The sequence below is a fragment of the Acromyrmex echinatior genome, chromosome 15 (genome assembly GCF_024713525.1).
Source record: "Acromyrmex echinatior isolate Ae372 chromosome 15, ASM2471352v2, whole genome shotgun sequence".
In the NCBI taxonomy this organism is placed as follows: Eukaryota; Metazoa; Arthropoda; class Insecta; order Hymenoptera; family Formicidae; genus Acromyrmex; species Acromyrmex echinatior.
In genome coordinates, this window is record NC_141866.1 from 10,302,571 (window position 1) to 10,328,311 (window position 25,741).

At 33.0% G+C, this 25,741-nt stretch overlaps 1 protein-coding gene across 3 annotated transcripts; it reads right to left on the reverse strand.

The window, feature by feature from the left end:
* Positions 1-34: 34 nt before the first annotated feature.
* Positions 35-25,733, reverse strand: l(2)gl (LLGL domain-containing protein l(2)gl). Of its 3 annotated transcripts, none has more exons than XM_011055534.2 (17): positions 25,628-25,733; positions 23,295-24,385; positions 13,519-13,616; positions 10,554-10,644; positions 8,307-8,548; positions 7,823-7,961; positions 6,891-7,078; positions 6,530-6,818; positions 5,707-6,466; positions 5,299-5,455; positions 5,085-5,224; positions 4,497-5,013; positions 4,141-4,421; positions 3,520-3,655; positions 3,067-3,284; positions 2,507-2,589; positions 35-2,189 (listed from the first exon to the last, which is right to left on the reverse strand). In XM_011055534.2, exons 2-17 carry the CDS (start codon positions 23,376-23,378, stop codon positions 2,082-2,084), a joined length of 3,531 nt encoding a protein of 1,176 aa, XP_011053836.1. In that variant the 5' UTR covers positions 23,379-24,385; positions 25,628-25,733; the 3' UTR covers positions 35-2,081. The 3 variants fall into 3 exon arrangements, with proteins under 3 accessions (XP_011053836.1, XP_011053834.1, XP_011053837.1); XM_011055532.2 differs by having other exon boundaries at positions 6,891-7,105; XM_011055535.2 differs by lacking the exons at positions 23,295-24,385; positions 25,628-25,733 and adding an exon at positions 19,941-20,046 and having other exon boundaries at positions 6,891-7,105.
* Positions 25,734-25,741: the final 8 nt, after the last annotated feature.

A 25,741-nucleotide genomic window follows, 5' to 3' on the forward strand; every position in this document is an offset into this window, starting at 1 on the left:
AAAAATGATCTAGGAAAATAAACAATATACACGATTTGAAATAGAAAATACATTAATAATTACTTATATATTTCATCGTAATAGGCATTCAATATGACATGTTACAATCGGTATTTAACAGTGTCGGATAGGAAAGTTTTAGGGGCAGTGTTTCAATTTCTTATTTTGTGTGTACACTATACATTACTTTATCAAAGTAAAAAATAATTTACAATGCGCGTATCTCAGCAAGCTCGGCATCGATTCGATAAAATGAAGTATCGTTAATAGTACTTTACACTTAGCGATTAAAAATTAAAATTCATTTTAACACCGTAGATGTACTTTTTTAGCTTTTCAAACATGGGTGAAACACACACATGTGCGAAACATGACAATACATTATGCTTCAAAGATTAAAATGTATTCAACATAGATTTGTCAATAAAATTGCAAAAAAATTTTAGAGGATGTTAAAAACTTATCTATAAAGATTAAAACTTATCGCACTAAAAGAATAATGTTACCGCCATATATTTAGAGTTAAGATTATTAATTCAAATTTTGATCATATGTATTATTTATATATAAGGAAAACAAATTAATGTGATCAAAAATGATCAGTAAAATGATAAAAAATAATGTCATATAAAAATGTGACAAGAAGAAGGGCACATTTCCATCAGTCTGTTGCACTTGGGATTCATTTTTATTCAACATTTTTATTCTTTTAAGAGATTATCGGCGCATGTGTGTGATTAACGAAAACTGCAGTTTCCGGAGTATAAATTATTCCCATGACAATTCTACTTGAGATCAAAATTATAAAATATAATTGGTATTCTTGTAAAAAGATAAGCTACGAAATATATCAATTTGCTGCGAAAAAAGCTATATTGTATATATATATGTAGTATGTTTTTAAAAATTGATAAAGTATCAAGAAACGCATTTTGTAATAGCCTATCATATTAAAGACTATTCATGCGACTATTACGTTCTAGAAAAAGACTGCGGATAAATGCAACAATAAAATAACTATGTCAATATTATGTAGTACGTTAAGCGTTCCCGAATATTCGAGGATCCCTCGAACGTACGGTGACACACTCTTCGATAACGCGAAGAGAGAGGAAACTTAACGATTAAGCAACATTGATAAAAAATATACTTTTCAACGCGTTCTCGCTACATCATGGCCATCGACAGGTTTTATTCTTCGATTAAAGCCATGTTTAATCTCCTCGCTTGTTCGTCAAATATATAACTCTACTTAAGTAGCTACATTTTTTTGATGTTCAAAGCATCTCTATCGCACTATACTTTTGCGAAGAACTATAACAAGACGCTTAAAACGTTTCAAATACTGCGGATACTGCGGATGTGTCGCATGTCTTCAATAATTAAAAAAATATAAAATAACAGTAGATTTAAGGCTGCCACAATTCATGGTTTGTGATGTGTTTCATCATTCTCCCTATCTCTCAGTAAACTATAATCCTTTTTAAAACTCTACGATTATACTGATTATATAACATGCACCAGAGTTCATTATTAAATTAATGAACAAGTTAAAATCGGCCATGCAAAAGGTTAATCCTCGTGATAAAAATCGTTTAAATTTATTCTAAAATTATATTTTTTTATACGATATTCTTTCATAAAATTGTCTTCTCATCAATAATAAAAATTTAAATATTTTTACTTTTAAAATAAGCATAATGAGGATTTGTATTTCTTATACCATAAATAAAATATTTTCTAGGCCTATTTTCGTTAAAAATCATTGATTCCCATCAATTCCAAAAGCTATTCATTTGGAACACTTTCAAGTGGAATACAATGATATAAATGTCAATGAAAATGCGTAAAATTCGTATTAAAAATTAATCACTCGTCGCTCGCGCGGCGCAAGTGATCATCGCTGAAATGTTGCATAGAAATCTAAATTTCTTAAAAAAATCTATGATATATAAATCCTATCTATATCGCCGCTGTGTACACGTTTATTCAGTAAAAGTAACTAATTATTGATGGCTCTTCTTGTAAATGGAGCACGAAATCGATGCATGGTCAGCATGGAAAAACGATATGGAACAGGCCTACGAACCGACTTCTTCTGGCCTAGCCAACGGCGCCTTGGATCTTTCTGTGGTAGTAGTCACTGTAGTCGTGGTGACTTCCAAATTGGCCAAATCCGCGGCATTAATCTGGAATATTTAAACAATTATTTATCGCTCAATAGAGATGTTTCTTGAATAGAAAATAGTAAAATCTTCCTAGTTAGTAATTCAAAGCTTTACATTTATGTTAATGTTGTCTGTTGTTTGTTAATGAATATTGTATGAAGGGAAGAGCAAGGAATTAATTAACAAAATAAATGAATGAAAAGCTGATGCACTTAGTAGCGAAAGATCAATTGACTAATGGCGAACGACAAGGTACTAAAGCATAAACATGAGATTATTATCGTGGTAACGGCCGACACCAATTAATTATAATTTTATATTCAGTGCCGTTTGCTGACCTCGACGTTCGGGGGCAGAGTGATGGTAGCGTGTGTCGTTGTTGTCTCAATACCGCTGCGTATCTCTCGCTCTACTGTAGTGCCTACGCAATAAAATAAGTGCCACAAAAAATAACGAAAAAAAAAATAATAATAATGAATGCAAAAAACGTAAAGGCAAAAGAAATAAAATGAAAATTATTGAAAGACAAAGACAAAAGATTAATTGTATGTAATGTTCCAAGTAGCACATGTTGGTCTTATGTGCGTTTCCTAAATGGTTATAACATTTTAGATATACGTTTAAGAAACGTATATAAAAACATATATGGATCATCACGTGCTACCTGAGGTGTGAATTGTAATCTGTCGAGTCTGTCAATTAGTGAGCCTGAAAAATGAGTAAAATAATTGATATAAAAAAAATCTCACGCATTAAACCGTTCATATGTAAGAAGCTATATTACAAAAAATACTCAAGATCAATTTCTTTACGAATTGTCAATCTGGCAGTCCGATGATCAGATCTAAATAGAATAATAATCACTTTAGAGATCTAGATCGATTGCGATTTCACTCACTGTTTACGTGTTGCGTTTCGTTCGCTTGACTCGTCTCGATTTCGCCATTAGCGGTCGTGCTATTCGTGGTTTGTGTAACCACAGTGGTCGTTTTCACCACTAGGGACTGATTTTGAGTGGATATTTCGGAAGTTCGTGAAGTCACCTCCATCTTAAGTCCTGCCAAACGATTATGGAGATCTTCGGAAGATGTCGCGTTTCTGAAAAGTGGACTGTTACTGCCAAAAAATGGCAAGTACATCGAAATGCTAGTATTAATTAAACATAGCGGCGAAATAAATTATTAAGCCATGTAGTATGTTCAATAATACGTTTTACAAATTAAACATCTATGTACATGAAGTGATATAAATTTTAAATTACAATTCACTAAACTTACAATTGAAATAAAATTTATTGTACATAAGCAAATAACAAATTAGAAAAATATCTGATAATGTCAGCTAAACTTACAGCAAATGATCTTTAACACTGTCGATCGTAATATCTCCGATAGAACTTAAATCCTGACGGTCGTCTTCTCCGTTTACATCTATACTACTTGTAGCTGGTCGCAGCGACGGTTCCTTCGGAGATTCTTCCTCTCCAGCTAAAAGACATGCGTTCACATCGACACTAAACGGCACTATTACGAATAACAACATTCCCTACTATATCGTTAATCGACATAAATGGTAGTAATGGTCTGACATAAATGATAGTTATGATTAGGATCGAAACACGTGGGTAAGCACACATGTATATGCGGGTTACAAGGTATGCCAAGCAGTTACACATATACACAATCGCGTTTACACAGAAGTCGATGGTGTATTCTATTACGATGTGTAAAAAAATATATCTGTCTCTTTAGATCAGTGGTCGGGTTTCGTTACTATTTTCAATCCGACTTTCATTGCACTGGTTTTTCCTTCCCCGTTCGCGTTTTAATGAGTTTATCGAATATGAGTAATTAAGACTTTTCGACACTTTGCTTCAGAAGTAGCTAAAAATTGTAATAGCCGAAAGTTGTAATTAAATCTGACCACTGCTTTAAATTATTCGCGTCAAAATATATGGATTTCTAATACTCACTGGCACTTACTACACCATTTTCCGTAATAATTCTGTTTGCCGCCGTTGGTGGTTGACTTTCCTGCGTCTCCCCTTCGGTTTCAGGTGCACCTTCGACAACACCTTGCTCTTGTGCAACTTCGTTAGTATTTACCGCGAACGATCTGGCATGCGGTGGTAAATTAAGCGCGCAATGCGCTTTTGTCATCTTCGCGGTTGACAGAGAAATTCGTTGGAGTTCCGAACTCGAGTGAAGATACAGCGCTTCTCCAGCTTTTGTAAATATCAAGGAAGAAATACCACTAAGAAACAAAAGATATACGTTAATTCTCAAATGTGTGACGTTTAAGACGCGAGATATAAAAAACAGAACTAACTTAATGTCCTCTCTTTTGATTGCAGCAGCATTCAACTGTCTTCTCAGTTCCGGTATACTCAGTACCAGACAATCACCAAGATTCGTTAGGCAAAGCAAGCAAGTTTCCTCGTGAGTTCCTGCTGGCTCAACGTAACACCAGAACTTCGCGAATCCTGTTTTTCGTACCCTAGACCCTTCGTGAGCGGTCAATTTGTACTTGCAATACGGCTTCAAGGACGGAAGATTAAAAATCTTGAACTGTTCCTCGCTAGCAATTACGACTCTGTGCGTGGAAGTCGTATCAGGTCCAGCCGTCACGCCCTTTTCGGCTTCGTAGGGTTCCGGCAACGGCACGCTGGATCCATCGAGAATCGTGATCGCAATTACGGGTGCACGATGCTTCAATTGTATTTCTTTACCCAGTGTACAGTTGACGTCTTCTTCCGTTCTCCTCACACCGGCTGGTATAGCTAACGTGAAGACGTAAACCGTGCCGTTGTTAGTGCCCGCCCAAAGTGTGGGTGTTGTATTTTGTACTACAAACATATTTTAAGTCATTTTTGTGATTTGTCACTGACATTATACATATTTACAAAAAGATACTAACGACTAATAATGTAACTTCTGGCAAAGTACAAGCACCGAACCATAGAGCCTAGAGCATCGTCAACTGGTCTCGCTTCCACTTGTCTCTCCACTGGTTTTAATTCCGTTGGTGATGGATCGCCACTCGGTGAAGAAGCAACGCTGCGATTATAATTTAATAATTACAAATGACTTTTTCTTCGTAATATTTTCTAATATTTTTAATTTAAACTCACCTATCTTTCTTTTTCTCCGGTGCAGGATTTCGTGTAGGACTATTAGTATTTGCTCGACGTTGCGAACGTCCCTTTCTCAATCTCCTGAAAGATTCTCTAAGAGATTTTTTGAAAGACTTACGTCGGGAGATAGGAGTGTCACCTGCACCGGAAAGATCTGTAAAACATTAAAACAATTATATTTATTCAAGATATTGATATAAAAAATAAACTAATTTTACACAGGAATTTCTGTTTTGGGTATTAATGTAAATATATTTTTCCCATTCTCTAGAGAGAGAAGGAGAGATTTATCTCAATTTAGAACTATAAAAAAAATTATTATAATTTAAAGTAGAACTATTTCCCAACAATATTTAAAGTTGCATCGCTGAAAAAGTTATCTTGTTTTATTGCAGATTCACATACCATTTGGATTAAGCGTGCATTTGACACTGACGGATTTTGATCTGATATAATCAAAGACCGCAAGTCCGTGCGCTGTTCCAGCGGCAAGTAATCCCCATTCGCTGTGTAATGCTAACGCCGTAACGGCGGCCGGTGGGTACAACTGTAGAAGACTTTGTGGTTGAAATCCAACCGCGAATGATATACTCGTCGTTCTTGGTGGTAGATGATCGTGACCTTTCCATACAAATCCGTCGCGATCGTTGACAATATTCATTATTACGGCTTTTATCTCCTTATTGATCGGTTCCGAGGAGATGGTAGCAGTTATAATGTGTCCAGCTGTACCAGCGACCACCAATGTCGAGGACAACGGACAGAGGAGAACCTTTTTCACAGCGAGTCGCGGATCATCAGAGTATGGATCAAAAATTCCTACTTTCTTGAATGGCGGCCACTCATCCTCGTCGTCCTCTGGAGGTTGCTCGAGAACGTCCAAATGCTCGCCAGTAAACAGGATCGACGAGTTGTACTTGTATAGAGGAGTCAGAGCAACGTCGGACGCATTCCAGAACCTGACAGTGCCGTCCTCATGTCCAGTAAGTAGCAGATCCTTGTTTCTAGGTTTGTCAGGATTCGCTGGCTTTCGGCAGAGGATTATGCCACCGTCGATGGGCCACGACTTGTCTGAATAAAGATGCTCGGTCTGCGCTTTACCGACTTCTACGATCGCTTCCCAAAGTTCTTCGGGTACATTAGGCACATGTTGGGAACAAGTCACCTATATGAAAGAGTTGATCATGAATCTATTATAATTTTATTATATTTATTTCAATATACTCACCGAACTCGCATGGAGAGATACTAGATAGGGCAAAGCCATCATCTTCCATTCAGGATTGGTCAAATCTATAGCTACTAATTCTTCCTCAGCCAATACTATAAGCGCTTCCGGACCGATAGGGTTCTCATTGTTCTCTTCCTCCTCCTTAGGGAAGACGGTGAAAAAATCGATAATTTTAGACGTAAAGTCAAAAACTAAATGTTTCTCCTTGGTCATGACAGTAATTGTATGTCTGTCTCCATAACTGGCGCGTTGCATACCACCGGAGAATAATACGAGCTCGCCGTGTCTATGGGAAAGGTCAATTGAATTCGTGAAAAAATGAGAAAGGGAGACATATACTGATTTCGAAGTTACTTACTCCGCGGTAGGATACACGAGGATTTTGGTGACGGCTTTACACGGAAATGGCCCGTAAAGAGTCGTGGGCTCCGGCACGGCGTCGCTACCAGGACTCCAAAACGCATAGGAACCGTCGTTGTGTGACGAGACAAAGCGATTCTCGGATATCCAATGGACCGATTCCAGCTGTTGCGTGGAGACGAATGTCTGCGCACGCGAAAACAAACCCATCAGCTGCGCGTACACGTTCCACCAAAGACCACCAAAGACACAAACGACAATCAGAACGAGCGATACCATCTCACAATTCATTCTTAATCCTGCTGTTCCATTCGACTCTATTTTAATCAATTATCATTTCTTAAATAGCCACAAAAGTTATTAAATTAAGACTAATTATATTTTCAATTCATTCTTTAAAATAGTAGAACTTTTCAGAATAAATAGATATCTCTATTACAGATATTAATATGAGTTTCTATAAATAGCCACAAAAGTTATTAAATTAAGACTAATTATATTTTCAATTCATTCTTTAAAATAGTAGAACTTTTCAGAATAAATAGATATCTCTATTACAGATATTAATATGAGTTTCTATAAGAAAATATATAAAAAAATATAGTTTTTAGTTTTAATCTAATAATATTCACATCTAATATTTTTTAATTCCATAAATTCATCAATTCTCCACACATTCCTTAAATATATATTTCTAAAATAAGATAAAGACAAATCTTTATCTAATGATAATCACATTAAAAAATGTAATAATAATTAATTTAAACAATTGTGAATATGTATTAGAAATGAATGGGCTAGCAGGATTAAATACTGATTCACACTGTGTGTTGTTTTACGAAAAACATATAAGCGTTACAGCGTGTAACTATTGCATTTGCCAAAGTGTACTTGTGTATACGTACAGATATAATGAATATAAAGGCTTACCTGCTGAGCTCCTGGAGTAGCTTTGTTCCACAATACCATCAAACCTCGATTATAGCCGATCAGGATGTTATCCGGGTGCCCTGGTTGCTCAGCTATAGCTTCGACCGCTCCTGGATTTTTCTTGTAGTCTTCCGGAACGCTATGCAACACAAAAACAACTTGATAATCTTACACAAAGTAACTTTTTTTTTCTGGTCTTAAATAATTTTTAATTTAGAATTTAAAATTATTATATTCTTTTAAATATAATGCTTTTTTCAAAGATACTTCGACTGTTTTAGAGATAATCAGATTGATCAAATTTTGATTTATCCTATAAAATTGCGATAAAATTGCCAATAAAATCTTTCTATAAGATTGATAATAAACGAAGTAACTTCCATAATTTTGTTGGCATTTATATTAAAATATAGAAGAAAAATTTAAATTTAATAAAATAAAAATTTAATTAGATTATGATAGATAATTTAATCTAATTGTTTACTTTTGCATCACAACATCTTGATAGATAATATTCTCCGGGGTAACGAAAGTTTTCAAGTTCAGCAAATAGATGTTGCCTCCTTCCGTTCCTAACAAGAGATGTTCCCCACTAGATTCGAGACACATTGCGGAAATCTTTTTCAATTTCCCTTCCAACGACAATGTCTTCGTTTCCACCACGGAACTTCTGTTAATTTCCCATAAATGTAATGAATTGTCGTCACACAAGGACACCACGCGACCCTGCAAAGTACGATACAAAAAACTGATCATAGAATATTAATCGGAATGAAGCATTATATTTCATAGGACAAAACATTTTTAGAAATATTTTCTATTTAACTTCTGTAAACATTTTTTTAAAAGATGTTCCAGCTTTCTATCATTACTATTTTTTTCATACATATTTTTAACTATTTTATTTAACATTTTATTCGACAGAAAGTTTTTAACAATAGTTTTTATCTTCGAAAGTCAACGTGTGTTTCTGATATGGCGGAAGTAATAAAACGCCTCGCAATAAGATCAACAGCGGCTGCTGGCCCCTCTCCTACCTCTATTATTACATGGAGAAAATACTCGCATAATTTCATGATTTCTCACAACTTCTCAAGTCTTGTACCTTTTCTATTTTGCAACTGTCGCGCGTAATACACAAAGCGACAATTCACATCAAACGCAACATCAAAAAAATTTATCTACACTCCGTTTTCAGGTTTGTTTATAATTATCAAAAAATTCTTTGAAAAAAAAAAACAAAATCTGTAGACATTTCGTAGTTAAAATAATGAATTGTTCTTCGTCATTAAGTAAATAGTAAATTTAATTTATCTTTTTTGCCAAGCATTTAATAGATTAAATACTAAAATATCGATTAAAAGTCTGTGAAAAATGAAGACTTTGATTTATAAAAATATATATAATAATTAAATTCCGATACTGAAATATCCTTTTTCAATTTTTTACAATAAATACTTGTCTATCAATCAAAATTCAATAAAAAAAATATGCTAATCGAATATTTTAATTAAATTGTGTATTTTATTTGATCTTACGATATTGCAATTTATGTATTTTTTCATCATATTTTTCTAGAAATATTTTTTCACTATATTTTTTCTAAAAATTAATAAATCGTCACAAACTTGAGATTATTTGTTTCTTTTATAAGCATCTCTTTTATTTAGTACAAAAATATTTGGTTACTGTATTCAAAAACAGTTAGTTATGAAAAAAGGTCAAAATAAATAAAAAAATCAAATTTAAAATTAAATGAAAAGCAATATTTTAGATCGGTATCATAGACTAGCTGCTATCTTATCGGCTTCAAAATTTACTTGGAAACGCTTATCGTGATAACGAACGTCTGTGCTTATGCCGTTATGCGATCGTAAAAATTAAAAATGCGATTTAATTATTAATACATTACTTTGAATAATATAAAAAATTATATGTATATTGCAAGTAAGTCAATTCGAGACAAATTGTGCAAAATTATAGCTCTATATGAAATATTTCAATGTAGGTATCATTATTTATTTTTAGTTATCATAACAAGCCTCTTAAACATCTTTAAAAATGCTCGATTAGAGACGTATTAAGATAATTTCACTAACGTCATCACTATATTTGCTAAATATTGGCAAGACGCATGTCTGCTGGTTAACGGATAATTGATCATTCGCAAAGAAAGTCTTTTTCCCACATTTTACGTTGTAGGGCTTTAATTGCATTTCACATTAATTGCGACGCACCGTCGTGATGTCGTTGCACTCGTATTATTTATCAGTACACGCGTGCGTGAGCACATTGTACGGTGTCGCACGGGATTATGCAACCCGCTGGCAATCGTATAAGCGGAACATGGTATCGCATTACTGTCGATGCGATGCGTGCAATTTTAACAGAACTACCGCGAGTTAGCACTTTTCTACGTAAATCGCGGAAAGAATAATTAAAAAATATAAATATATAAGAAAAGTGCACGATATATGATATACATAATCATATAAACGATAAAAAAAAATGCAATGAAAACTAATCAGTAAAGTTTTCAATAAGATTCTCATATCTTACACAAATTTGAAAAATTTAAATTTTTCAGATCAGCACCTGTGTCAATAAACTGTTTAATCCTTGATGTACAAAAAATAGTAGTTTATAGAATAATGCGATAAGAAATCGATTTTGAAAATTAGTTATTTTATTTAATGTTAAATATAATCACAAGTAATGCATCAAATCTTACCTCATTGGGCAGCGCGACGATCTTCGTGACGGCATTCTCACCGCTTTCAACGGAATGTTGTCCATAGAACTCTACGCCTGGCCTTCCGAAACTGATGTTTGAGTTAAGGAATTCCACAAAAGAAGGGATTATATAATATTGTATAAATATGTGACACATTGACACAGGAATGCGCCTCACGCGCCCGAGAGAATAGACCCTCGGATCTCAGATTTGCAAATGACCGATTTAACATGTTGACAGCGAGGATCATCGTTCGAAGAAACAGCTGCTGAACATATATAAGCGCATACTTTGCAAATTCTATAGTAAATTCCGCGATGAACGACGCAAAATAATTGTGCCATTGAGCTGTAATGGACAGTTGCATAATCGCAAATTATTTTGAATGATTCTGAAGGAGCTTAACCTGGATTTTATTTTTTTAGTATCCACTTAAAGATCATAGAAGATTCGATAATAATACGAATCTCTTTAAAAGCTTAAAGAAATTAATGTACATATGTTAGAGTTAAAAAGATTAAATTTATATAAATTTTCTCTAATTTTTAAATAAGATCGGTTGAATTACAATCATATCGAATCCTTAGATGAATCTTTATTGATAAAATAACAGATTTGCGTAACCGTCCATTTATTTTGGAGATGAAATATTTAAAAATATTTTAAAAAATATAAATAGAAAATTTATACCAAATAAAATGTGTACCAAATCATTTTTTAAATTCTAATCTTTGTACATATTCATTAATAAAGATTTTTTATTCAACTGAAAAATTGAGCGCGGTATACTCTATTTGATATAAGATATCAACCTATTTTTTATTTTTAATTAGTATTTTCTGCGACCGCAATGGTAATTTGCTTTTTCTAATTAAAATAATTTCAATGTCCATTTTTTAAAGATCTATTCAAGCGCTTTACAACGACACGTATCTATCGGTTTGTAAAAAGCTGTTGAATCTAAAAACGGAAACTAGATAAAGTATCGTCGTTTGAGCTGCTTCAAGTTACGGGAAGAGTTCAAGAGGTTTGTGATTAAGTTCAAATATAGTTGAACGTACTAGCGCTTGGAAAACGAGTACACTCGGCCGATGGTTTCACTGAAGCGAAGACTAGGTGTGTCGCACAGATAATCGTCTATACGTATATCTATTGCGAAATAATAACGATTATCTGGTGATTACGTAGTCCTTGAAAGCATCTGTTGACTGTGTGTGCGGTATTAAACTGGCATTAAATTGCAGACTCGCTGACGTGTTGATTATTTCACTACGATCTAACATCCCGTTTAATAACATCTATGAAGTTAAAAGTGCGTAATTTTCCGCGAATCGACGGGATAATTCTCGGATCACATATAGTTTTCTTTATGTAACTTTTTTCATCTTGCTACATTAAATTATAATCAACTTTCGATTGTGATAACGTACTGTTCAAATATCGTATACATTTTTAGAAAATTAATATTCTAAAATATAAAGTATAAACTTATAACATAGCATATAAATTTATAACATATAATGTATTGTCAAAAAGACTATCGTAAAAAAATAAAGCTTAAATTATTTATAAATATAGTTTTCTTTTAAAATATAAAATTTTCTGATTTAAAAATTGTAATAGATAAAAATAAACAACAGATCTAAATTTAGCGAGACTATTCACGCCAAATTACGATTTAAATTGCGCATCTTTATATAAAAATAAAGATTGCGTATCTTTAGAAAAAAATAATTGAAATTTATCATTTGATATAAATAATTTAAAATCTAGATAAACAACGTTTTTGCTCTAATTCTATTTACAGTTGTTATTTTGAAAAATTGTAAATCAGCGACGATCTCAAACTGTTACAATAGATGCAATTCCTAACTGACAGGTTAACCAGGTTTGTTGAGATAATTTTTGCGTACATACGTAAATTAAGTAACCGTTGACAAGGTTGAGAATCAAGATTAACAACGTGTTGCAGAATCGAATTCGCGCTGACCTTAATATTGTAAATTGCTGAAAACTTCAATCTTTCACTGTTCGACAGTTAGTGACCTTCTTAACGTAAAATGATTACGAAATATCGTATCCTCGCAATAAACACATAATAAAATTAGTCAGCAGTCTTTCGAAGTCAAACGTTTCAATTAAACGAATGCTGTATGTACATTTTTCGTGAACAATCGATATCTCTTAACTGAATTCTATATTATGCAAAACGTGATTGTGTCCTTTTAATCGATGAATTTAGTGCAACAGATAGTTGTCTACTCGATTCTCCAAGAAGTTCATAAAATTAGAATTGAGAAATATAAGCTTAGGTTGATTTTTCCGAAGCCGTTAAAAAAAGTAAGTTGAGAGATCGCTGCACTGAATTCTTCAATTAGAAAAAATGCATTCACATAATGCAAGATTATTACACGCGAACACCATCGTGAATTCTAAATGTGATTTAATATTTCTTCAATAATGCCCTGCTCCAAGCACAGTGCAAGTTTATAAAATATACCGCAAGTGATTTATGAAGTCTTTGTTAAGCAATCGCTCGCGGCACCACGAAACAGATTTTCCTATTGTGGCAATAAAAAAGTCATAACAAGTATTTACAACCGACCTGATATTTATGACAGTAATAGCTTTTCATTTTATAGAGAATATTTATTTTCTGTTTGATGAATTGTGACTAAAGATTCAAAGCGTTCGTTTAAATAAAATCAAATGATAATAAAATATTAAGCGTTTATAAAAATTTCTTTAATGATAATGTAACAATTAATTTTACAACAAATAATTTACGCTATTCGAACTTGTACTTTTTCTCTTTCCAAGGAACGCAGCCGCCTCTCAGAGGATTAATAAATCGATACGCGCGTCATTGAGTCCTGGTGGCGGTTGCGCCTCGGGACCAGATTATAAATACCAAACGGGAAGAAAGCGAGGAGGCGAGGAGGTAAGAAAAGCAAAAGGATACACCTTGATGGCGCCGGATGCCGTGCCGATGATCATCAGCCGCAGACTCGGATCCCAGGCGAGAGCAGTTGGCTTGTTCGGGAAACCATGCTGCACCGTCTGCAACGAATAAGATCTATTAGTAACGCTGATTTCGATCAATTTCCTAACGTCGTAAACAGAATTATGTTTCTAAGTGTCTTTCGTGTTGCTTATTGCGTGTATTCGTATTGCTTATTTTATCATTTGAGAACAAAGCAATTTGAAGTCAGCATAATTTCACACACATTATGGTATACGAAAAGTTTTCATCATATTCATTTAAAGAAATTTTGTGATAAATATAAAACAATGTATTATAAATATAGTAATATTTATAAATTATAAATATAGTAATCGTTAAATTAAATTTCTAAATATAGTAATTGTTATAAGAATATTAAATACAATTAATTTTACAGCTATTACGAAAGCATAAAAGATGATTGTTAGTTATATGAATTTGGAGAAAATCAGTAAACATATGCATTGTATATATATTATTCCACCACTAATATTTAGTAAATTATTTATTTTGATTTATTATATTATATACAGATATTCAAGTTATAATTGTATACGTTAATATATTTGCAAAGTTTATTAGTTTATAAATTTACATACTTTTTTATAATCTTAACAGTTTTGCATATCGAATATGAATATCATGATAAAACAGGATAGGATAAATTATTATATTATGAAACAGAGTAATTCGAAGAAAAATAACTGTTCCGCATATTAGTCGCATTAATTTTAAATCATTCACATATTTCCTAAGTAATGATATGATTTCCTAATTAATGTTCATTATTATATTATAGTTTTTCATGTTATTACTTCTGAATTATACTCATCTCAATTTTTGATCATTCAACATCTTTAAGGCATAATTAGGAATGGCACTGAAGTTTTGACCGGCTATTTATGGTTGATTCGGATGAAAGTTGCGATGAGTTAGTTTAGACGCGAGTCTCATGATGAGTCAGATTTTGACAATACCTGTTAATCGAACGTGGGTTATCATGCCGTTCATATCTACACGCGTGTATACGTTAGTATATGAGAAGATGTACGTTCTGATTGCGGTAAATGTACCTTCGAAAATCAGCCAGCAGCTAATAAAGACTCGCTCGAGTGATGAAATATTATTGTCAGTAAACTTCGCGTGGATCACGCTTATATATTTTCGTCTCTTCCCACGGCCAATTATAACACTCGCGAGAATCGCGGGATACGCAAGTAACGTCCTAGAAACCTAAAATCTGTATACGTTCTCTCTCAAATCTAAATGTGTACGGATATACAAAATGATTCTTGAAATAAAATTGAGAATCGGGAGAGCAATTTTTATCGGAGATGATTCTTGATCTTTCAATGCATAATGATTTTATTTTGTATGATTAATTAGTACAGCGAATAAATAATGATGCAGAGATATTCTCCTTGGACGGAAAAAATTGTGTTTTAAAGCAATATATTAAGCACTAATAGTTTATAAATGAAGATAAGACTTTCTGTGAATTGGTTGTGTAAAGTGCAATTAATAAATTATGTTAGTCATTTAAATGTAAATTTTATTATTTCAAGATCTTTATCCAAAATCAATAAGATATTTAATCTCACTCTTTCACTAGTTCACATCATATTATAATTTTTCTGTACTGTAAGATTGTACAATGGTGCATCGCGTTAAATGAAGTTCAATATAAATCTACATACATCTATATTTGTTTCAAATATTTCAGCTTAATTTCATTTTACAAATTGACATAATTTTAGAATGTTTTAAATGTTTTAAATATAAAGTTGAGTATTCAAACGAGATGACATAGAAGATGTTGTTTTTTATGAATTTATATTGAGCAATAGTGTAACAATCCTGGTTTTAATTATATATCAATCCACTACTATTGATTGCATTTGATGTACACTAAAGAGGATCCATGGGATCGAAACATCTGTGTGCGTGTGTGCGTGTGTGTGTGTGTGTGTGTGTTGTAACTGAATTTTAAATATATTGAATTTAATCACACAAAAACCTTGTGTTGACTCACATTTAACTATTTTTTCATATCCTTCGATTTATTTCTTGGAGCCTAATACTACTACTCTTACTAAAAATATTTAATATTACTTGTAGAGAACTTATAATAAAATGTTTACAATTTTTTAAGCGAAAAAATCACAATCCAAAGAAAATATCTTGTAAAAAATAATAAAATATAAAACTAAATTTAAATTAAGGTAAAAACATATTGGTATTTGAATTTATTTTACTTTGAAATTGTCGTAGAAATTTCCATCATAATTTTCGTAATGTAGCATATAATTTTTTATCACAAAAAAAGTACAATAAACCAAGATTGTTGAAATGAAAATTTATTAGAATGTATAAACTCCGCAAAAGCGATGTTCACATCTTCGAGGTAACACAGTTTTATTCAAACTGAGATTGCGATAAAAAACTGCTGTCATCGCAAATTTTCTTAAACTAAAATTTGCAATTCATTCATTAAATAAACGGTAAGGAAAGATTTCTTGAAACTATATAAATTCTCGATAAATCTTGGTAAGAATTCCTTTGAGAATTTCATTCCTGATCCGCCAATACATCGACTTGAATTGTGATTAGAAAAACCCGGTGGTCCTGGACTTTGGTTCCAAAACCATTTCCATGAGAAAAGGTGTCATTATCTGCAAGTTGTACTAAACACGATCTTTACGAAAGATACATCCTAAAGAGAGTTAAAGCGAGACACTGTACTGGTATTCTGTGCAACAAAGAAACGCAGGTCCCTCTTAGCTTCTTTTCAGTTAAATTCGTAATGAAACTCGCGAGTATCAAACAAAGAATTAGTAAGAAAAATTCGATTTTGAGAAAAATGCATTAAATTTCTTTTGTCTTATGATAGACTTAGTGGCAACTAAGGATTAAAGAAATCATCATAATTTATTATAATAATACTTTAATATTTATAATATTTAATATTATTTAGTAACTTAGTAACATAGTAATCTAACATTGCTTTCCTAAGATCCTAAGATCTAGCAAAAATTTAAATTTTTACTTTACTATTACTCATCTCTTAGCTTTTTAATGTCTAAAGAATAAAAAGTCGACCTTTTGCGATTTCGTAAGTAAAAATATAAAAATTTTGCACTGGTTGCGAAATATTGATGAGTTATTTACGATGTCGAATGAAGCTAAGCAAGTTCACGATCCGCGTGAGAAACGCAAATTGGCGAACGGCTCTTTCCTTCTTTCGATAAAATAAGACTTCTTCTTTTCATCTATATCTTCTACGCTGGTTTCTCCCTCTTTCTGTCTCCTCAAATAGCCAACAAATACCGATGAATGGACACTATTCGTATGTTGCTATTTTCGAACTGTTCGAATTATTTACATACCGAAAAGAAAAAAAATTGTCCAGACAAATATCAAGGTAATTGAACTGTATTTGCTTCGCGACAGTACTGAAAACTCAAGTATCTATTAAAAATTTGTTTATATCAAGTTCTAACAACAAAGAATTCTAATCCTTTCCGTCATATTTCAATTAAAAAAAATATATATATAGGTATAGATATATTATTTACTTAACTTAAATCAGAAAAATTACGTGTTTGAGGATTGATTTTTCTGATAAAGTTATCATATGACATATAACATCGATTCAATGATGCAGTTACGAGTACGCACCCAAGTAAATACGAAAAAAGGGAAGGTCTTCGGGATCTTATCATATTTTATTTGCACGTAATGTCGATATGATCACTCGCTATCTGTATGCTGTTGGAGTTTTTCGTTCGTCATCAAGTTATTAAAGAATTAAGAGTTAGGTAAGATACACCGAGTACTCTAAAAATCATGTCACATTAACTTATTAAATAATATTGACTTGTGTGGCGTATTAATAATATCTCGGACTGTTTCTTTCGTAATCGTAATAACAAAATGAAAAAAATATATTAATAGATAGAGTATTCTTAATTTCCAAATATAAAAAAATTAATTTCGTAATATAGAACAAATTTTCGATTGAATTCGGTTGAAATGGAAATTTTTCGATAGAAAAATCAACAAGTCAACGTTTCTGCATTAAAAAGATATTGCAAAATCTTAAAGAGAGAGAGAGAGAGAGAGAGAGAGAGAAAGAGAGAGAGATTTTTTCTCAAAAGAGTTAATAAATATCTCATTCACAGAATAGTGTATAATGAATTCAAGAATATCACATTTTGACAAATCAAATTTTAATCATCGAATTAAAAAATGCAAGACTAGGAAATCACGAAACATTTTTCAAACTATTCTTATTTTACGTAGATCTATGGGATTAGCACGGCATTCTTTTAATATAAAAAAATAATGACAAATCCAGCAACACTTTTCATAGTTCTATAATTCTGTATAAAAATAAAAAAGTTCCACATTTTTTGTATTAAAAAAAGAAAAATGAAAATATGATATACTAATTTTTGTTTTTTTTTTAGTACAAAAAATGTGAAATTCTTTTTTATTTATATAAGAAACTGTAAAATTATGAAAAGTGCTACTATTTTTTTTTATATTAAGAAAATGTGCTGATTTCACAAGATTCGACAATTTTTTCTCCATGCACTTCGCGGAACTTCTTCAAGAATTCACAGCACGGGGAATTAAATCGCTATAGGGTTTCACGATAATGCATATGACGTTACAGCGTCATCACGTCGAGCAAATGAATATACGTTAGGAATACTCTTAGTGAAAAGTATCAACAATTCTCTTTCGCTTGTATCTATTAGAAATTGCTACTTATCATTTACAAGTAGATTTGGCGAACAATAATTCAGAACCAAAATTGCTATTATATTCTTTGCAAATTTTATTTACAAATGACTTAAATCATTTCTTCGAAATTGCGATTTAAGTAAATTTCCGCTAATTCGTGTTTCGTTTATAATCATAAGATTATAATGATAAAAAAAAATGAACGCATTTTCATATTTTTATAAACTGATAAATAATCGATATTGCGTTTATCTACGATTAAATCTCAATATAACTTCACATATATAACTTCCTTTCTACGTAATGATTAAATTTAAAGTGCTTCGGAATTTTTAACGCAATAACGATGACATGTTTTTGCAACACAGGTGCAATATTGACTTGTTGATTTCCGCGTAATTCATTTAAAAAAGTCATTCCCAGTCACTTGCGGGACTGATAAGAGGTTTTGACGTTTCCTGCAGATTGCACAGACCCAACAGCAGGAAATTATCTGCTGTGAGGGCCTTCACTTGCATGCACCTTGTACATGTTCATCTTTTCAAACAATTGTTCGATCGTACGTTTAATAGAGCATAGTGAAAAATGCAATGCCGCATTCAACAAAGATCGTGACTTCGTAACACTTGAACGGTTATTGTTAGCCGAATGCCGTCTGTTTCATCATTAACTAATAACTTGTTGAGTAATGGTCATTCCTTCGCCGCTTCTGTATCTTATCCACAAGCATGTATGCTAACAATAAGTACAGAAGCAAATTCCTCGGAGACCAGTCCAACTTTTTACTAATTCTCTCATTAAACAATTCTACGTTTTTTTATGAAACTAACTCTTGCGATATTAACGATTTTGTGGAACTCAATTCAGAGATTGATTCTGTATGGCAATTTCAAGACTCTAGAGTTTTAATTTTATTCTAATTTAATTAAAATTGAAAAAACTATAGCATCTAAAAGATGTCTAATTTTCACTTTTTAAACAAATTGTAATTTAGTAATTAGTTTTATCGTAATGACACAAGATATTGTTCGTATTTTTATACAACAAAATATATTTAAAGTGATTTTTAGAATCAGTTCTAAATTGTACAACTGTGAATATCATTCTTATTGATAAATAGAAAATATATTACTTGTATCAATAAATATAATACGCAAGTATGAGCAGGCTATCCTAACACTCCTTTGAAAAAAAGAATTTCTGTACAGTTTTTACCACAAATTTTGTCAATAAAAATTTAATTAAGTTAATCAACTATTGCATCTTTAATATCTAAAAATAAATAAAAATTTTTACATCAATAAAATTAAAGAATATATTTATAGAAAAACAGATAACAATAGACACGATTATTTGTAATCAAGATAAAATACACTCGTTATCGAAATAGATGAACTATTAAAATTAAAAGGCTCGTCCAAAATTACCGTTATCAAAATCGATCAAATACTGAATACAAAATTGTGCAAATATAAAAGTTCTTCACACACGTAGCTACAAGAAGAACTTTCATATCCGTATTTTGGTAGCAAAGTTAAGAGACAAATGTACTACAAAGTTATTTTACTGCTTAAAACAATTGTAATGTTATGACACTCTTTCGTTGATGCCTTTCAAGTTCGCATTCTTACCATGGAAATTCATGCGGCGTTTTGTAAGTACGCAAACACGTTCTGATGCATCAGATAATATGCTGTCGGCTTTGTAGTCCCTCACTGAATATGCGACAGTTTACGATCGATGCACAAAATACCTGCGGTCGAATAAAATCGTGCAATGTGTTCATGAATAAATAACGTGAATTAACGAGCCAGTACAACATTTGAGCGAGCGCAAATATTTTCGCGCATGATTAAATGTTTAAGACATTAACGGAGTAACGACATTCTACAAATACATCTCATAAAACATGAAATTTTCAACGTCTGCCTCGATGAGAAAATCGATGGTGAGATGATACAAGATATATTTTCGACTTTTGAGAAGATATCGAAATGTGTGTGTACAGTTAGAGGTACAATTGAAAAGCATAAATAATAAGAACAGGAAATAATAGACTTCATTGCCTGTCCTTTTCAATTATGTCTCAGGCTCTAAACTTGACTTAATAATAATGTAAAAAATTATTTTTCTAATTATGGTTAATTTAAACTAATGATTTATAGTGGTGATTTTAAAAGTTATTCACTACAAAACTATCAGTTTCGTGATTAATTACAGATAGAAAAATACAATTTTTACATTATCATCAGGTTAATTGTAACCATAAGTTAACCAGTAAATGAAAACCCTACAAAGTATTTGTAGAAAGATTTTACGATATAAAAAAAAAAAAAAAAACTAAAAAATAATGAGTAAATTTTGTAAAAAATGCATGTTGTGTATTCTACTTATCAGAAATTAGCGCGTTTCGCTAATGCCAGATTTCAACTAGCAATTTGTCGACAACAGTTCTTTTCAAGCAACGTAAGACAGACGTAATAATACTGACGCGAAATAACCTCATTATGCGGCACAACAAATCGATATTAAGTTACAAATCGTATTGTCGATGCGAAATATCTCGGAATTAACGAAAAATCTACTTCTAACGCCATTCTCTGTGAAATTCAAAATTAATTTTAGTGGAAATGTCAGAACGAATGAAACAACTTTTCGCAAAGCCTCGGGAAATATAAACAATAGAATGTTATGTATCTTCATTTCAATATTATGTATCACATTTGAAATAAATTCTTAAAGAGGTGACACAACTAAATTTTAATTTTAGACTCAATTCGAATATCGAATAACGCAATATAAACAAATGTAGATTGCTTTTCTTATATTTGAAAGAAAATTGAACCAAAATTTCATGAAACTGACTAAACTTTTTTTTTCTACGCCAAAAAAAAATGTACTCAATTTTCAACTTTATAAACTTTGCGAATAAATAACCATTTCTCGAATTGGACTCACTTATGGGATTTTTTTACTTCAATATTTACATGAGAAACATTTTGCTTTTTTAACTTGTACAATTGTAATGTGAAACATCTTTCTGTATTTCCATAAATCAACCGCAGGAAGTGGCAGCGAGCGCATCTCTTCGAGCTGCGTGCTCGTATTGTGAAAATTGTGCCAGTCGCAGATGAGTAAATAAACTACGCTGCAGCGTGTATATAAGCAACGAGCAGGGAAAAGAGGAGAATATACAGGCAGACGATAAAAAGATACCATTGGTACAGACAGTAACTTGATATAGCCGGCGAAACGAATCGCTCAAACCTGTCTGGACGAAGAGATTCACCGCTGTTTCCGTCGGTCAGAAACTGCAAAATTTTTCGCGACGATAAACGTTGATTCACGTTTGTTGTTTAATCTTATTCTCTCTGCTTCTATATTGTTTTTAGAATCGTGTTTCTAAATCTGTGTAGGGAAAGTAAACGCTTATATAAGGCGTGCAGGATGAGAATCGAGAAGTTGCTGCAACTAAATTACTCTTTTTATAACAAGCAGACGAATGAAATAAATATACTCTTCGAAAAAATGATTATTTTCGTTAACGTATAATATTAAAAAAATAATGTACATTTGTAAAAATAAATCTTATAAAAAGAGGATTAATCTATGAGAATCATCTGATTACACGGCTCAATATGTTTTCAAAATGAATGATTATTCGAACTTGTAATCTAAGTATTTTTGAAAACTATTGTATGCACTTTTTAATGTTAGTAAATGGTATCTGTGCCTTTGAAAGAACTCCAGGTAAATTCTTTTTTTCAGGAAAATGGTTGCCTGGAGACAGTCTTTTCTGTATCATCATGTGTTGCACAATTGAATTTTCGGCCTTTTGGTCTTTTCGTATTCATAAAATGTATATTTTTCTTGCAAATAGAGATATTATGTGTTGATAAAAATAAATTTTTTCTCAGTATGATACTCATTTGTTTTATTTTACTCATTCATCCTAAAATAATGGGTATTTAATTTCAATATTCTGCGAGTTTGTGCTTTGTTTCATAATGTTGACTTAACCTTCATGAAAGTTATTGTTATTGAATTTAACTTTTAAATAAAATTCAATAACATGTTTCTGTAAGAAAATATATAGAAGTCAAGAATACATGTGTGTAAAAATTGTAAATTGATTACAGTTTAGAGACAGTTTGAGAAGGGAACTTAAATTAGATAATAGTCCCTTAGTTTTTTTTGCAAACATTGTAACTTAATTTTTTGTTGTAACAATCACAGCGTTTTTTACATAAAAGTCGTTATTAATTACATACTATTGATTGTTCTATAAATTATTGTAAATTATTAAGTAGTTGAGATCATTATGTATGTAAATTTAATATTTTTTTTAATGCAAGAAATAAAAAGAATAAACATGGATTTTCTCGATTAATAAAGAGATGAACTAAGCTTTATTTTTTTTCGCTGGGATATAAAAATCACTTCGAGTAACTATTTCTGAGTTACAGAATTGGAAAGAAATACCTAAGAATTATTTATATTTTGACTGATAGATATTTTTGATTTATCATGCCATGAAGAAACAAGGTTCTCACACATGTCGCGTCTTAAGATTCCACGGTTTGAAACTCGTCAACAAAAGTACTGAAAAGACGTACAGAAAGTTTCGTTAATTCGGAATTGAATTGAAAATGAGTTTTCTTACACGCAACATGCATTCATGGACAGGCGCACGTGTTTTCCGAGATATCCGATTTCCTAACAATGTTTGCTTTTTTAAGAACGCACGAAAATCCTATCAAGTGATTCATTCGAAGTCTTTCTCGGACGACCAAGTCGAATGAGTCGAATCGAATCATTTTTGATCAGATTGGTCTGGCAACATCGCCCTCGAGGACGTTCATTTCTGCCCATTCGCGGCGTGTTCAGGCGTGTTTCGCACCGGGTGTGGGCGAAGAATCTTTTTGCCGGGTGGCGGGTACGAGTGTCTGTCTCACCCTCTCCTTCACTCGCTCGCTTTCGCTCACCTTTCGAAAAGCGAAGAGATCCTTCTGTAGCTTCTGCCGCTCGGCCGTGGGCTGTTGGCCCTTCCCTCTGATGAACTTGAGCATCTCGATCCGCCGTTAACCCAGCTCAGCGTTGTGTGATCTTTTATCTCTCTCTTTCTTTCTCTCTCGCGCGCGCTCTCTCTCTCTCTCTCTCCCCCTTTCTCTCGCGAGCACCACGCGAGGATATAACTCGTCGCACGTCACAAGCAAGTACCGACACGCACGTTTAACCGCCGGTCGCGCGTAATTAACGCATTCTTGAATGAACGTCGCGCGCGATTACGAGTGATTACGAGATAGAAACGTCGTGTCGTTATTTACCGTCCGATCCGCCGCTATGTCGGCTATGTAAGCTATGTCGGCTATGTTCGCGATGAACGCGCGCGCCCGCGCGTTCCGATATAACACCGTCCGCGCACGTTAGTGTCCCTTGTCTCTTTCGGTATTATCCACCCGCGTCCGGCAGTTTTTCACCCCGCGCCACCGTCGCTCTACTCGCTCCTTCCTTCTCCCTCGCACGCTTGCGACACCACGACTCTCGTCACGCTCGAGAGATCGCGATGTGTCAGCCGACTCGCGTGTATATCACTGCTCGCGAATACACCTTCTTTTTGAGGGACACGCTCGATTGGGAATCGGGATCGCGGTCCAGAAGTCCAGATACGACGGGGCGGCGCCCAGGTTTCTTCGCGGAGCGCCGGAGCGAAAACGTGCGATACGCGCAACGGAACGCAGAACCATCGAAACGAAACGCACACGGCACGGCTCGGCACGGCACAGGCAACGAAGGCGTGCGCGCGCGATCACTCCACGTCGCTCGCTATCGCGTCTCTCTTAGTCTCTCTCTCTCTTTCTTTCTCTTTCTATCTCTCTCTAGTCTCTCGCGCCGCCGCCGTCCGCCGTCGTTGACCGTCGTGTTTCGTCGTGTCGGCGTCGACTTTCCCACCGAGTTTCCGCCGAGTTCTTTCGATCGCCAGTGTTGCCAGATAGTTTTTGTCAAGAGTAACCGAATGGTGGCGCTCAAGTAGCTCAAAGTAGCCGGTTTTTGAAATTGAAGTAGCCCAAAGTAGCTAATCCAAGTTTTTATATCAATTTGAATGCAAAATGTTTATTTTTAAGAGTTCTTTATACATATCTTTATTCGTATGCTCGTAAATATGTATTTTATATATATATATATATATATATAATCGATATATATGTATGTTATTGATTAATTGATTCTGCTGATTCGAGAAGAATTACTATTAAATAATTGTAATAACATAAAGTTAAATTGCTATTATTAACTGCATTGCATAAAAAAAATAGATAAATAAATTTTTTAACCTAACTTCCAAATCAACGATAAATAATAAAAAAATCATTGGTTTAATGTAACATATATGTAATTCACTTTTAAAATCTGTTTCCTTCTCTTATTTTACGGTAATATGTTTGATATATTTCCCATATTTGTCCATTTTAAATTCATAATAAAACACAGTTTTATTGAAAAGATATCAATAATCAAGCAAATCAAAAAAATATGATAACATGAATTGCGCATATCTACGTCTGAATCGAGAAACTGATAGCCATGTTCCGATAAACACTGCCAGTACTAAAAATCTATACTGTGCGTAACGTTAATTATAGATTTTTAATACTAGAAGTGTATATCGGAACACGGCCTATATGTATAATAAATGTGTATGTGTATATATGTATAAAATTGGAGCAGCCATTTTTTTGGCTCGTGAATCAAGCATGAAGTGAGCATTATTATAGAAAGTTTATCACTTTTGTAAAAAACTATTAGGGAAAAACTCTAGGTATCTGGCTCGCTAATGCTCATTTCCATCAATGTAGATCAACTTTAATCTCGGTTCAACTTACTCTTCGTCTTTTTCTAATCTTTAGAACTAGAAAAAGACGAAGAATAAGTTAAACCAAGATTAAAGTTAATTTACATTGATGGAAACGGGCATAAGTATAGCTCAAAGTCACAGTATAATCATATCTAATAGTGAACGTCGGCATCTTTGATGTAAAGGGCTCCGCACAATAAAAGGAATAAGGAACAGAGAACAAAGAATAAGAATTTCAACCTATCAGAAATCATGTATTGTGGAATACACAGTTTCTGATAGGTTGAAATTCTTATTCTCTGTTCTCTGTTCCTTTTATTATACAGAATCCCTAAGTGGTCTTAGATCACATGATTCACCGCCATATTGTGAAGTATACACACACACAGTAGAGTTATGATAGGACAGGCTCTTAAATTTGAATTTCTATTAAGTTTCTAATACGTCCGCAAGTATACAAACCGATACATGCGCACTAAAAATTGCAGATCACAAAAAAGTTCACTGTCGCTACTGGATATAATTATTCTGTGTCAAAGTAGCCACATTGACTGCGTTCAGCGGACTCAACAGTTG